This window comes from Nycticebus coucang, chromosome 9, assembly GCF_027406575.1.
Source record: "Nycticebus coucang isolate mNycCou1 chromosome 9, mNycCou1.pri, whole genome shotgun sequence".
NCBI classification, from domain to species: Eukaryota; Metazoa; Chordata; class Mammalia; order Primates; family Lorisidae; genus Nycticebus; species Nycticebus coucang.
In genome coordinates, this window is record NC_069788.1 from 25,730,091 (window position 1) to 25,742,702 (window position 12,612).

The 12,612-nt window shown below is 39.3% G+C and overlaps 1 protein-coding gene across 3 annotated transcripts in view; it reads right to left on the minus strand.

The window, feature by feature from the left end:
- Positions 1-289: 289 nt before the first annotated feature.
- TINAG (tubulointerstitial nephritis antigen) overlaps positions 290-12,612 on the minus strand; it is a 90,468-nt gene continuing 78,145 nt past the window's right edge. For all 3 annotated transcript variants that reach the window (XM_053603681.1, XM_053603682.1, XM_053603680.1), the window contains one exon: positions 290-610. In XM_053603681.1, the coding sequence (XP_053459656.1) occupies positions 476-610 (135 nt within the window). In that variant the 3' untranslated portion in view covers positions 290-475. The remainder of the gene's footprint in view (positions 611-12,612) is intronic.

Genomic DNA, 12,612 nt, shown 5'->3' on the forward strand with positions numbered 1-12,612 from the left:
ATTGTGAATGTGAATGTTACTTTCTTTGCATTATTATTATTGCTTAATATTTCAATATTTTCGATGCAGCAATTCTCTGCATTTCTAATTTGCTTCTTTTTGTCTGAAGTCCTCATTGGTCAAAGAGAAAACCCACATCAATTTCTACAAATGAGTGCTATGATCTTTTAAGACAGGTGCTTTCGTGCACACTGTTTGTGAACAATGAAAGGTGAAAAGGATGCTGTCATGAGAGAAAAAGAAATAAAACGGGAAATTTAAAGGCACTTAACCACTTTTCTGCTCTTTAGTGTTTTCATAGAAAGGAATATAAAAAGAGAAGAAGCATGGAGACTGGGGCGCAACAAGAGAATAGGTGCATTTTATTAACAGAGTAATGAGACAAAGACTCCAATGTCACAAAGAATTTCACCTTGCCAAACTTCAATGTAAAGCCTTACTTAAATGAATCGTCTTAGGGAAATTTAATGACATGTTATGGTTCATCTGAACTTGTCAGTTGGCCCCAAGCTGCAATAATCAGCTTTTCAATGTCAGACTCATTTACTCCCCGAAGAATCCTGAAATAGCCATTTTCTCCCCATGACTTTCCCCAGGAATTGGCAGCGATCTGCAGAAAAACAAAAAATGAAAAAGTTGACTATTATACTTTAGTATTTTTTAATCCTGTCTATGAAAATACAGGAAACGCATATGTAGTTGTAAAAGACTGGGACTATTTACTATAATTATCAAGAATTAAATATTTTCTAAATAACAAACAGTTTTATTATGTAGGTAACACATGCCACATTTGAAGATGGTAATGAAGCTTCTACTCTGTGAATAGCCCTGTGGTTGGTCCTGGAGACCAAAGATAAATCACACACTACCCCGTGTTCAGGGAGCGTATCATCTACTGAAGGACAACCACCATAAGGCAAGTGCTAAGACAGAAACACACACAGGGTGTTATCAAGGTCAGAGGAGGGACATGCTTTGGACGGTTTGAGGAAGGTGTTGGGGAAGAAGTGCTTTGTGGGATGTCTGAACGTAAATACACCAGAAAAAAAAGGAAGAGAGATTCAGGTAAAGGGAAACAGCAAAAGCATCAGCACCAAACCACGAAACAGCATGAAGCAGTGAAATGAAACAATAAAATTGTTATAATTAGATCATAAGGAGGAAGCAGGTTGGGCGCAAGAGAGTAGCTAAGGACATTCATACTGAGAAAATAGCGATGAAGATGTGAGGAAGTCATTGAGTTGCTTCCGGCAGGAGAGCAAAGTGGGGAAATTCACATTTGTGTTTACATTACCCCGTATGATATGAAGGTGATGCATTGAAGAGGGTGGAGACAGGAGTTAGAGAGCCGAGCTAGCAGACTATGGGAACTGTTCAGGTGGATACCCTCAGGGAGGCAGGGAAAATAGAGTTAAAGTATCTGAGAAATATTCAGAAAGTTAACTCAACAGGAATTAGAATCTTTCAACTCAACAGGAATTAGAATCTTTCTTTCTTTCTTTCTTTTCTTTCTTCGCAGTTTTTGGCCAGGACTGGGTTTGAACCCGCCACCTCTGGCATATGGGGCTGGTGCCCTACTCCTTTGAGCCACAGGCACTGCCCTTCTTTTTCCTTTGAACATATGAGGATAGTTAGAGTATAAAGCTTGTGTAGATAAGTGCATAGTGGAGCAAAAGCAAAAGAAGGGATCTCTCTGACCACAACTAAACACGATAGAGAAAGCCCCATAATTTGGAGGCTTCACAACAATTGCTCCCATTTACCTCACATTTACTCTACATTGGGCCTAAGAAGAAATTTTCTTAGGTGTTGGCCACATTGACATTTTCAAGGCACATGGGGTTGCGTTGAGCTTCCACTGTGTTCTACCATGTAAGATGGGGGCAGGTTCGCTCAGCATCGGAAATTGTCCTGACAACACCAGCTTTAAGAACTAGGTGATCAGCATCAGCTAATCCATTACCTTCTGCTCCATTCTGCTCTGATCCTTTACGTTCTGCTTCATTCTGTCCTGCTCCTTTACATCATGCTCCATATTTTCTGATCCATTGCATTCTGCAACATTCTGTCCTGCTCCATTCCATTCTGCTCCATTCTGTCCTGAATAATTCCATCCTGCTCCATTCCATTTTGCTCACTTACACACTGCTCCATTCCATCCTGCTCCATTCCGTCCTGCTCCATTCCATCCTGCTCCATTCCATCCTGCTCCATTCCATCCTGCTCCATTCCGTCCTGAACCATGCCATCCTGCTCCATTCCATCCTGCTCCATTCCATCCTGCTCCATTCCGTCCTGAACCATTCCATCCTGCTCCATTCCATCCTGCTCCATTCCATCCTGAACCATTCCATCCTGCTCCATTCCATCCTGCTCCATTCCATTTTGCTCCATTCCATCCTGCTCCATTCCACTCTGCTCCATTCCATCCTGCTCCATTCCATCCTGATCCATTCCACTCTGCTCCATTCCATCCTGCTCCATTCCATCCTGCTCCATTCTATCCTGCTTCATTTCATCCAGAACCATGCCATCCTGCTCCATTCCATTTTGCTCCATTCCAGTCTGCTCCATTCCATCCTTCTCCATTCCATCCTGAACCATTCCATCCTGCCCCATTCCATCCTGAACCATTCCGTCCTGCAACATTCCATCCTGCTCCATTCCATCCTGCTCCATTCCATCCTGCTCCATTCCATCCTGAACCATTCCATCCTGAACCATTCCATCCTGCTCCATTCCATCCTGCTCCATTCCATCCTGAACAATGCCATCCTGCTCCATTCCATTTTGCTCCATTCCATCCTGCTCCATTCCACTCTCCTCCATTCCATCCTGCTCCATTCCACTCTGCTCCATTCCACTCTGCTCCATTCCATCCTGCTCCATTCCATCCTGCTCCATTCCATCCTGAACCATTCCATCCTGCTCCATCCCATCCTGAACCATGCCATCCTGCTCCATTCCATTTTGCTCCATTCCATCCTGCTCCATTCCACTCTCCTCCATTCCACTCTGCTCCATTCCATCCTGCTCCATTCCATCCTGCTCCATTCCATCCTGAACCATGCCATCCTGCCCCATTCCATCCTGAAACATTCCGTCCTGCCCCATTCCATCCTGAAACATTCCGTCCTGCCCCATTCCATCCTGCTCCATTCCATCCTGCCCCATTCCATCCTGAACCATTCCGTCCTGCTCCATTCCGTCCTGCTCCATTCCGTCCTGCTCCATTCCATCCTGCTCCATTCCATCCTGCCCCATTCCATCCTGAACCATTCCGTCCTGCTCCATTCCGTCCTGCTCCATTCCGTCCTGCTCCATTCCACTCTGCTCGATTCCATCCTGCTCCATTCCACTCTGCTCCATTCCATCCTGCTCCATTGCATCCTGAACCATTCCATCCCGCTCCATTCCATCCTGCTCCATTCCATTCTGAACCATGCCATCCTGCTCCATTCCATTTTGCTCCATTCCATTGTGCTCCATTCCATCCTGCTCCATTACACTCTGCTCCATTCCGTCCTGCTCCATTCCATCCTGCTCCATTCCACCCTGAACCACTCCATCCTGCTCCATTCCATCCTGCTCCATTCCATCCTGCTCCATTCCACTCTGCTCCATTCCATCCTGCTCCACTCCATCCTAAACCATTCCATCCTGCTCCATTCCATACTGCTCCATTCCATCCTGAACGATGCCATCCTGCTCCATTCCATTTTGCTCCATTCCATCCTGCTCCATTCCATCCTGCTCCATTACACTCTGCTCCATTCCATCCTGCTCCATTCCACTCTGCTCCATTCCATCCTGCTCCATTCCACTCTGCTCCATTCCATCCTGCTCCATTCCATCCTGAACCATGCCATCCTGCTCCATTCCATTTTGCTCCATTCCATTCTGCTCCATTCCATCCTGCTCCATTCCATCCTGCTCCATTACACTCTGCTCCATTCCGTCCTGCTCCATTCCCTTTTGCTCCATTCCATTCTGCTCCATTCCATCCTGCTCCATTCCATCCTGTTCCATTACACTCTGCTCCATTCCATCCTGCTCCATTCCATCCTGCTCCATTACACTCTGCTCCATTCCATCCTGCTCCATTCCATCCTGCTCCATTCCATTCTGCTCCATTCCATCCTGCTCCATTACACTCTGCTCCATTCCATCCTGCTCCATTCCATCCTGCTCCATTCCATTCTGCTCCATTCCATCCTGCTCCATTACACTCTGCTCCATTCCATTTTGCTCCATTCCATCCTGCTCCATTCTGTCCTGCTCCATTCCATCCTGCTCCATTCCACTCTGCTCCATTCCATCCTGCTCCATTACACTCTGCTCCACTCCGTCCTGCTCCATTCCATTTTGCTCCATTCCGTTTTGCTCCATTCCATCCTGTTGCATTCCATTTTGCTCCATTACACTCTGCTCCATTCCATCCTGCTGCATTCCGTCCTGCTCCATTCCATTTTGCTCCATTCCATCCTGTTCCATTCTGTCCTGCTCCATTCCATTTTGCTCCATTACACTCTGCTCCATTCCATCCTGCTCCATTCCGTCCTGCTCCATTCCATTTTGCTGCATTCCATTTTGCTCCATTCCATCCTGCTCCATTCTGTCCTGCTCCATTCCATCCTGCTCCATTCCACTCTGCTCCATTCCATCCTGCTCCATTCCACTCTACTCCATTCCATCCTGCTCCATTACATTCTGCTCCTGTCTGTACTGATCCATTCGTAAATCTTTTTTACGATTTATTTTTTTGCCCTCTTAATCAGCCCTAACACCTTAAAGGAGCGCTCTCAAGTCTGTGTCTAAAATTATGAATTCAATTTACCACTTCAAAAATGGAATGAAATTTAAATAGGTAGAACTGAGACAGCATCAACGTATGAGAGTCTCAGCAACAGGGAACTAAACCAAACTCCAACTAGAGGAACTCTCTAGTCAGTTCCTCAATCTCAATGTCAAATAAAATTAGTCAAAAGAAAATTGTGAGGAATACTAATATATTAAATTCATGAGTGTATGGTAAGGAACACTGTTCCTGTTCTCCTTTGGATGTCTGAAGATTGTCACTATCCAAAGGTTCATAATTAGTTCTTTGGTAAATACGGGAAGGGTATGTAAAAGATTTTACAAAAAAAAAAAAACATACTAATGAGAGGTAGATTTACAAGAAAGGCAACATTATTATGAAGAATGGGACTTTGTATTAGTGCCAAAACAATAAATCCCAGGATGGGCATTTTGTTTATTAATCTGACCCTTCCTCCTCTCATTCCTTTCATTTCCTCACCTATTATATTTGGTTCTTCCAAATGGCTGCATTTGTTTGTATTTAATTATAAAGTAAAAGGTGGCAATATAAAGGATTCTGAAAATGTATTTCATCTTTTATATTGAGATCTATGATATAGTTATGTGTGTAAAGTCTATTAATCTCAAGAGTATAGTTTTGTGGATTTATACATGTGTCTGTGAAGTTTATGCCTTTGTATGTATATAAAATGTAAAATCTCCACTTACATAAAGATACAAACCACTTATGGCAACCATGGTCCACCATGTTGCCTTCCTGTCAACATCCACCCTCCCTTCACCCATCAATTTTTTCTTGTCATTGATATTTATAAGATTATAATGAAATAACACAAAATATACTCTCTCTTTTTAAACTTTCAGGTTGACGTGAGGGTGCAAATGTTTAGGTTACATTGTTTTTTGTAAGGTCAAGTTGTAGTTGAGCTCTTTACCCAGGGGCTGTACTGTATACTCTAACATTGTGCACCTTAGGTGGGACCCTGCCTATCACCCTCTCCTCACCATTTCTCTCTTTCCCTCCTCCCCCCCTCACTAGAATATACTTATGTTTTTCTTTTGTGTGGGAGGGAAGAATCAACAATATTAAAATGTAAATACTACACAAAATATACTTTTTTGCACATAGTTTCTTTAGCTCAAAATAATATTTCTGAGATTCTGATATTGTGGTATATGTAAGTAATTAGTTTATTTTATTTCTGTGTATTTTCGTTGTGTGTCTATACCACAATTTATTTATCCATTCTCCTGTTGAAAGACATGCTAGACGTAAGTAGTTGTACCATCATTACGTTCATTACTAGTACAAGAGTTGTAGTTACTCTGCATCCTCAATTATGCTTGGTATTGTCAATCCTTTTAATTTATACCAATCTAGTGGATGGGCAATGATATCTCATTGTGTTATTAATTTGCATTTCCCTAATAATTAATAGTTATAACTAAGACCACCTTTTCATATGTCTCTTGGTTATTTAGATTTTCGATTTCCTGAAGTGCCTGTTTGAGAATTTTGTCTAATATTTTATTGAGTTATTTTTTGGTCTTCCTAAACATGTATAAGAATGTCTGTGTATTCTGTAAGTAAATCCTTGTCAGATATTTTTCCAAATAGATCAATGGTTAGGTAGATGGTTAACAGGTAAATTTTTCTGGTTTCTGGCTCACCTTTTCTATCTCATAAGGCTGTCTTTTGAATAGTTATTTAAATGTAGTCTGATAAATTTGCCTCATAGAGTTTATCTGGTTTGTGTCCAATTTAAGGAAGTTTTGCCTAATTGATATCATGAACGTATTGCCTGTTTCCCTTGAGAGACCTTACTATTTTGTAAACACATTTAGGTCTATGTACCATGGAAATTAGTTCTGTGTGTATTTTGTGAGCTAGGGACTGCCTTTTTTTCTTTTTTTTTTCATCTGTATATAAAATTTCTGTAGCATAAGCATTAGCCAACTTTGACTCATGGACCAAATATAGCTTATGGAGCCCTTTAAAAGAGAGGCTAGAAGTCAGAAATTTTGTTTTTCCTAATGGTCTTAAAGATGTAACCTACTATATCGTGAGATCTGTGAGAATGTCTTTCAGGGGTCCATGTGGAAGAAACTTCAGGCACACTTTAGGATCTGAGAGTAGCCTAGTCAGGAAGAAAATGAGGACTTGGCCTCAAAACCACAAGAACTCAATTCCACCAACAGCCATATAAGTTTAAGCAGAAGGCCTTGAGCTTCAGAAAGGAGGACACTCCAGTCACCAATTGGACTGGATCCTTAAGAAGGCCCAGCTAAGTTTACTGGAGTTGTGATCCACAGAAACAATTGTTTTAAGCTGCTGAATTTGTAATAATTTTTGCACAACAATAGAACGCTACTTCTGGTGCTAAGTTTTATTAATGCATTTTCTGTCTCAATTAAGGTCATTGTGACTTTTTTCCTCCTTGACTATGATAATGTGATGAACCATAATGACTGATTTTAGTATTTAAAATCAACCTTGCAATGCTGAGATGATAAACTTCCCTTGGTCATGATGAATTATTCTTTTATGTATTTCTTAGTTGTATACGTGGTTTGGAATTGTATGTTCACAGGAGATGTTGACCTGTAATTTTCCTTTTTTTATATTGTCATGTTTTGGTGTTGATAATGCAGCATTATAAAATGAATTGGGAACTAATTGTTCCTTATTTTTTATTCCCTTAAAGAGTTTGATGTAAAAGTGGTTTTATTTGTTCCTTTAATTTTGGGAAAATTCACCAGTGAAGTCTTTTGAATCTGAGTTTCTTTGTGAGAGTATTTTAAAAGGAGTCAATTTTTTTTAATTGTTTTATTTTAGGGTTTCTATTTTCATCTTTGCATTTTAGTAAGTTTTGTTTGCCAATACATTTATCTATTTCATCCATATTTAAAAATATATTGGCATAACACTCTCATCATATCCTCTTATTAACTACTTAGTATTTATTGAGTCTACAGCAGTGTCCTCTTTTTAATATCCATGGTTATTTGGTTTTGTCTCTCTTTGTTTATTTTTTCAGCTTTTTAAAAAATCTGATCCTTTCAGAGTATCAGTTTTCTTGCTTTGTTGATTTTATTGATTATATGTCTTCTCATTCTTTTTTACCTTTCTTGGATTTGAGTTATTGATCGCTTTTTTCAAGCCTTTAAAATATATCAACTTTAATCTTTCTTTTTTTCTAATACATGCATTGTCTATTAAATTCAGTATTGCTTTAGCTAAACAACAAAAGTTATATCTTGGTATCTTCTGCATAATTTCAATCCTTTGACTTTATTGAGCTTGCCCTGAACTATGGCCCAGGATGTGACCAAATTTGGCAAACATTTCATGTGAACTTGAAATGTTTTTTTAATATCTGTATCTTGACTTAACATTTAGCTGCTATGTCTATGAGATACTGTGAAGTATTAAATTATTCATCTATTTTTTCTGTAACTTTTGATTATACATTTTTGAAATTGTTACTTCAGCTTTTGTTTGTCTAATATGTCTTATTTTTGCGTTTACTTAGAAGAAAATTGTTATCATGTATAAAATTCCAGTTTGATAGGTTATCTTCATCACCATCATCATAATTTTTGTTAATTGATTTTATCCAACACTTCAACAATGTCATTTTGTTGGCTTCTACCTTCCTGTTTTTTTTTTCCTATGTAAATGTTAACTGTTGGTCAATGCTTAAACATTGCATTTATGAATTAAAAAACTCATTTTGCTATTTAGTTGTAAATCAAAATTCTCCATTGCTCCATCTATATTTTTCTTAATGATTTCTTTTTTTGAGAAAGTCTCACTTTGTTGCCCTCAGTAGAGTGCCATAACATCATAGCTCACAGCAACCTCAAACTCTTGGGCTCAAGTGATTCTCTTGCCTCAGCCTCCCAAGAAGCTGGGACTACAGGCACCAGCCACAACGCCTAGCTGTTTTTAGAGATGAACTCTCATTCTGGTTTGGTCTGGTCTCAAACCTGTGAGCTCAGGCAATCCACCTGCCTCAGCCTCCCAAGTGCTAGAATTACAGGCATGAGCCTCCATGCCTGGCCCTCCTTAATGACTTTTTATTGGTTATTTTAAAGTTTACATCTAAAGTATTATTTATTGCTTCCATAGATTGTTTCTTGTCCCTTGATTATTTGTCAATGTTTTTACTTTACTTGTCTAATAATTTTGAAATGTATGCTGGATATTTGTAGCAACTATAGAGACTGGAATTGAAATTATTTTCTACAAAAGATAAGTAGCCCTTTTTTCATCTTGGAAGGTATGGTAAGGAACTATTCACCTCACTCTAGTCACTCAGTCAGGAACTGAGTTGAGTCAGGGCTGAAAAGAAGATTTTGCTATACTCACTCCCTACCTGGTTTCAAGTATGTCAGGGGCTGTTCTTATCAAATATTTTTTTTATGTTCTATTCTGCTGGAACTCTTTCTCCAGGTTTGCAGTGCTGCAGGAGACTTCACTCTGCCCTCCAAACTTTCCTCCTTAGCTCCTCCCTCTGCTCTAGTATTCAGTAAATATTCCATAGGAAAAAGAAAAGGTTATACTGTGTGCTTTGGGTTCTTCTAATTTCCATTCTGGCTGGATTTGCTCCTAAAGATTCTCTCAGCCTATCACAAACCCAATCCTCACCACATGCCCAGGTCTACCAAATGTTCCCAGGACAGAAAATCTTTTCCAGCTTCAGATCTCTCATTTAAAAAAAAAAAAAAAAATACCAGTTTGAGAAATTCTGTTATTATTTTCTACCTATTTAGTGGAATGTACTACTATCTATTACATTTTACTCAGTAGTGGAAGCCATCCAAATATTTTTTTTTTTTTTTTATTAAATCATAAGTGTATACAATGATATGATTATGGGGCATCATACACTCACTTCATAAACCATTTGACACATTTTTATCCCAGTGGTTAACATAGCCTTTCCGGCGTTATCTCAGTTACTGTGCCAAAACATTTATATTCTACATTTACCAAGTTTCGCAAATACCCCGTAATATGCACCACAGGTGTGATCCCACCGATTCCCCTCCCTCTACCCACCCCCCCCTTTCCCACTTCCCCCTATTGTTAAGTTGTAGTTGGGTTATAGCTTTCATGTGAGAGTCCCAAATTAGTTTCATAGTAGGGCTGTGTACATTGGATATTTTTTCTTCCATTCTTGGGATACTTTACTAAGAAGAATATGTTCCAGCTCCATCCATGTAAACATGAAAGAGGTAAAGTCTCCATCTTTCTTTAAGGCTGCATAGTATTCCATGGTATACATATACCACAATTTATTAATCCATTCGTGGATCGATGGGCACTTCGGCTTTTTCCATGACTTAGCAATTATGAATTGGGCTGCAATAAACATTCTGGTACAAATATCTTTGTTATGTTGTGATTTTTGGTCTTCTGGGTATATGCCCAGCAGAGGAATTACAGGATTGAATGGCAGATCTATTTTTAGATCTCTGAGTGTTCTCCATATATCCCTCCAAAAGGAATGTATTAATTTGCATTCCCACCAGCAGTGCAGAAGTGTTCCCTTTTCTCCGCATCCACGCCAACATCTCTGGTCTTGAGATTTTGTGATATAGGCTAGTCTCATTGGAGTTAGATGATATCTCAAAGTAGTTTTGATTTGCATTTCTCTGATGATTAAAGATGATGAGCATTTTTTCATATGTCTGAAGGCCGTGCGCCTGTCTTCTTCAGAGAAGTTTCTCTTCAAATCCCTTGCCCAGCCTGCGATGGGATCCCTTGTTTTTTTCTTGCTGATGCGTTTGAGTTCTCTGTGGATTCTGGTTATTAAACCTTTGTCAGAGTTATACCCTGCAAATATCTTCTCCCATTCTGAGGGCTGTCTGCTTGCTCTGCTTACTGTGTTCTTAGCTGTGCAGAAGCTTTTTAGTTTGATCAAGTCCCAGTAGTGTATTTTTGAAGCTGCTTCAATTGCCCGGGGGGTTCTCCTCATGAAATACTCACCCAGACCAATTTCTTCAAGGGTTTTCCCTGCATTCTCCTCTAGTATTTTTATAGTTTCATGTCTTAAGTTTAAATCTTTAATCCAATGAGAGTCTATCTTAGTTAATGGTGAAAGGTGTGGGTCTAATTTCAGTCTTCTGCAGGTTGCCAGCCAGTTCACCCAGCACCATTTGTTAAATAGGGAATCTTTTCCCCACTGAATGTTTTTAATTGGCTTGTCAAAAATCAAATAGCGGTAAGTAGCTGGATTCATCTCTTGGTTCTCTATTCTATTCCAGATATCTACTTCTCTGCTTTTGTGCCAATACCATGCTGTTTTGATCACTATCGATTTGTAGTAAAGTCTGAGGTCTGGTAGTGTGATTCCTCCTGTTTTGTTTTTATTTCTGAGTAATGTCTTGGCTATTCGAGGTTTTTTCTGATTCCATATAAAACGAAGTAATGTTTTTTCAAGATCTTTAAAATATGACAGTGGAGCTTTAATAGGGAGTGCGTTGAAAGTATATATTGCTTTGGGTAGTATGGACATTTTGATAATGTTGATTCTTCCTAGCCATGAGCATGGTATGTTTTTCCATTTGTTAACATTTTCAGCTATTTCTTTTCTTAGAGTTTCATAGTTCTCTTTATAGAGATCTTTCACGTCTTTTGTTAGGTAAATTCCCAAATATTTCATCTTCTTTGGCACTACTGTGAATGGGATAGAGTCCTTAACTGCTTTTTCAATTTGACTGTTGTTGGTGTATATAAAGGCTACCGATTTATGAATGTTGATTTTGTAACCTGAGACGCTGCTGTATTCCTTGATCACTTCTAGGAGTTTTGTAGTAGAGTCCCTAGTGTTTTCCAGATACACAATCATATCATCTGCAAAGAGCGAGAGTTTGATCTCTTCTGACCCTATATGGATACCCTTGATCGCCTTTTCTTCCCTAATTGCGGTGGCTAAAACTTCCATTACAATGTTGAAAAGCAATGGAGACAATGGGCAGCCTTGTCTGGTTCCTGATCTGAGTGGAAACGATTCCAATTTAACTCCATTCAATATGATATTGGCTGTGGGTTTGCTGTAGATAGCCTCTATCAGTTTAAGAAAAGTCCCTTCTAGACCAATTTTCTTGAGTGTTCTGATCATGAAGGGATGCTGGATATTATCAAAAGCTTTTTCTGCATCAATTGAGAGAATCATATGGTCTTTGTTTTTTAATTTGTTTATGTGCTGAATTACATTTATAGATTTACGTATATTGAACCAGCCTTGAGACCCTGGGATAAAACCAACTTGGTCATGATGTATAATTTGTTTGATGTGTTGCTGGATTCTGTTTGTTAGGATCTTGTTGAATATTTTTGCATCTATATTCATTAGTGATATTGGTCTATAATTTTCTTTTCTTGTTGGGTCTTTTCCTGGTTTGGGGATCAGGGTGATATTTGCTTCATAGAACGTGTTGGGTAGTCTTCCTTCTTTTTCTACATTTTGGAACAGGTTGAGTAATATAGGTACTAATTCCTCTTTAAAGGTTTGGTAGAATTCTGACGTGAAACCATCTGGTCCCGGGCTTTTCTTTTTAGGGAGGTTTTGTATAGTTGATGCTATTTCTGAACTTGATATGGGTCTGTTCAACATTTCCACTTGATTCTGGTTAAGTCTTGGAAGGTGGCGTGCTTCCAAGTATCGGTCTATTTCCTTCAGATTTTCATATTTCTGAGAATAAAGTTTCTTGTAATATTCATTAAGGATTTTTTGGATTTCTGATGAGTCTGTGGTTATTTTGTCTTTGTTGTTTCTG